Source organism: Tupaia chinensis, unplaced genomic scaffold, assembly GCF_000334495.1.
Source record: "Tupaia chinensis unplaced genomic scaffold, TupChi_1.0 Scaffold135437_1, whole genome shotgun sequence".
NCBI classification, from domain to species: domain Eukaryota; kingdom Metazoa; phylum Chordata; class Mammalia; order Scandentia; family Tupaiidae; genus Tupaia; species Tupaia belangeri.
Genome location: NW_006195721.1, coordinates 1 through 1,723, shown reverse-complemented (window position 1 = coordinate 1,723; position 1,723 = coordinate 1). Strand labels below are relative to the sequence as shown.

At 54.1% G+C, this 1,723-nt stretch overlaps 1 protein-coding gene across 1 annotated transcript; it reads right to left on the bottom strand.

The window, feature by feature from the left end:
- Positions 1–6: 6 nt before the first annotated feature.
- Positions 7–959, bottom strand: RTL8C (retrotransposon Gag like 8C). The gene has a single exon (XM_006160954.3). It carries the CDS (start codon positions 787–789, stop codon positions 448–450), a length of 342 nt encoding a protein of 113 aa, XP_006161016.1. The 5' UTR covers positions 790–959; the 3' UTR covers positions 7–447.
- Between the last annotated feature and the right edge of the window lie 764 nt (positions 960–1,723).

Here is a 1,723-nt window from a genome sequence, read left to right as displayed (position 1 = left end):
AGGCAGACTGAGCAGCAGTCTGGCAGTGTGGCAGGGGGCCTTCGCAGCTGCAGGCTGTGGATGGACTGTCCCCTGTGTAACAGGAGCCCCTCTGGCAGCTGGAGCACAGGACAGCTTCCAAATGTGCATGGGAGGGGCTGGGCTAGGCTGGGCTGGATGGGCAGGAGGCAGCAGCAGACAGCAGAGGCAGGCAGCAGCAGTGGCCTCTCAATCCAGGACTAAGCCCTGTGGTATCAGCAGCAGCCTGGAGAGCTACTCTTGGAACAGAGGCAAGCACGACAGGGGCGGGGACAGGAGCTCACAGGCGATTGTAGCAGACCCAACTGGAGAGAGGCACAGCAAGGGCTGAGGGCAGCTGTGGCCACCCTGGTGGTGGCAGCAGTGGAGGCACCTGGCATGGACAGACCTCCCCGGAGCAGCCGCCCCCGCGCCCGAGGGTCTCTCGGCCTAGAAGTCCTCGTCCTCCTCCCAGCCAAAGACGCGCTTCATCTCGGCCAGGAAGCCCCGGTAATTACTGAGCAGGGGGCTGTTATTCTGGATGTAGGGGATCACCCACTGCAGGGCCGGCCCGGTGAGGCGGGTGATGAGGAACGTCACCTTGAGGGCGTCGCTGGAGAACGTGTTCTCGTCCACGAACATGTAGGAGCCCGTCTGCACGATGAACTCCGGCAGCCGGTCGGTGTCGCCATCAAACGTCTCGGGAAAGGGAATCGGGTTCCTCCACCGGCACGTCGCCGGTCGGATAGGCAAGGCTAGGAGGGCCTTAATCAGCTGCACAGGACCATCCATCGCGCTGCTCTAGCTTCAGGGCTTTTCGCTTGGCTGCACCGCACTCAGCAAATCTCAGCGATGAACGTCACCGGAAGTGCGTAAAGGCGGAGGAGGATCAAGGCCTTGAGAAGGCTGGACAAGGAAGGGGTCTCCAGCACCTTCGTAGATTCCTCGCACAAGGTTGGGTCCCCTCTACTGGGCAGGCTTGTTAAGAGCTTACATGGGGAAGGGAGAGGGCTTAAGGGTGGAGCTAAAGCCCCTGGGGGCGGGGTTGTCACCAGAAAGTCTGGTAGCGGGGGAGGAGCCTAGAACCCTGATTACAGTGGCAAATATTTAAAAGCAATCCAAATACTGGCAACTCTTAGGAACAAGCAGAACTCTCAAATATTGCTAGTAGGAATGAAAAATGAGGCTACTACCATGGAAAATAGTTCAGCTGTTTCTTGTAGCATGAAACACTCATCAGCCCCAAATAATCCCACACCGATGTAATCACTCAAATGAACTGAAAACTTACTGTTCACACAAAAACCTGTGCATGAAAACATACAGCAGTTCAGTTCATAATTGTCCCAACCGAGAAACAACCCACATATTGTTCAACCAGGATAAAGAGAAAAACACACAAGAATGTCACTGTACAATGGAACAGGACTCCGCAATGCACAAGCAAGAACTATGGATGTATTCAGAGTTGAATGAACCTCAAAGGCATTATGCTGAGTGAATGAGCAATCTGAAAAGTTGAATTCTGTATGATTCCATTCTTATAACTTCGTGAAAGACAAAGGTAGAGCGATGGAGAGAAACTCAGTGGTTGCCAGAGTGCAGTGGTTGGGGAGGGTCTGGCAATGAAAGAGAGTTTTCTGGGATGAGGGAACTGCATTCAAGTCTGCTTGTTAAAATACACAAGACCAGGGGCCAGCAGTTGGCATTATGGCTATGTTGCTGG

Bases quoted from the DNA above. Each gene is read 5' to 3' on its own strand.
- RTL8C (XM_006160954.3), bottom strand. From the start codon at position 789: ATGGATGGTCCTGTGCAGCTGATTAAGGCCCTCCTAGCCTTGCCTATC.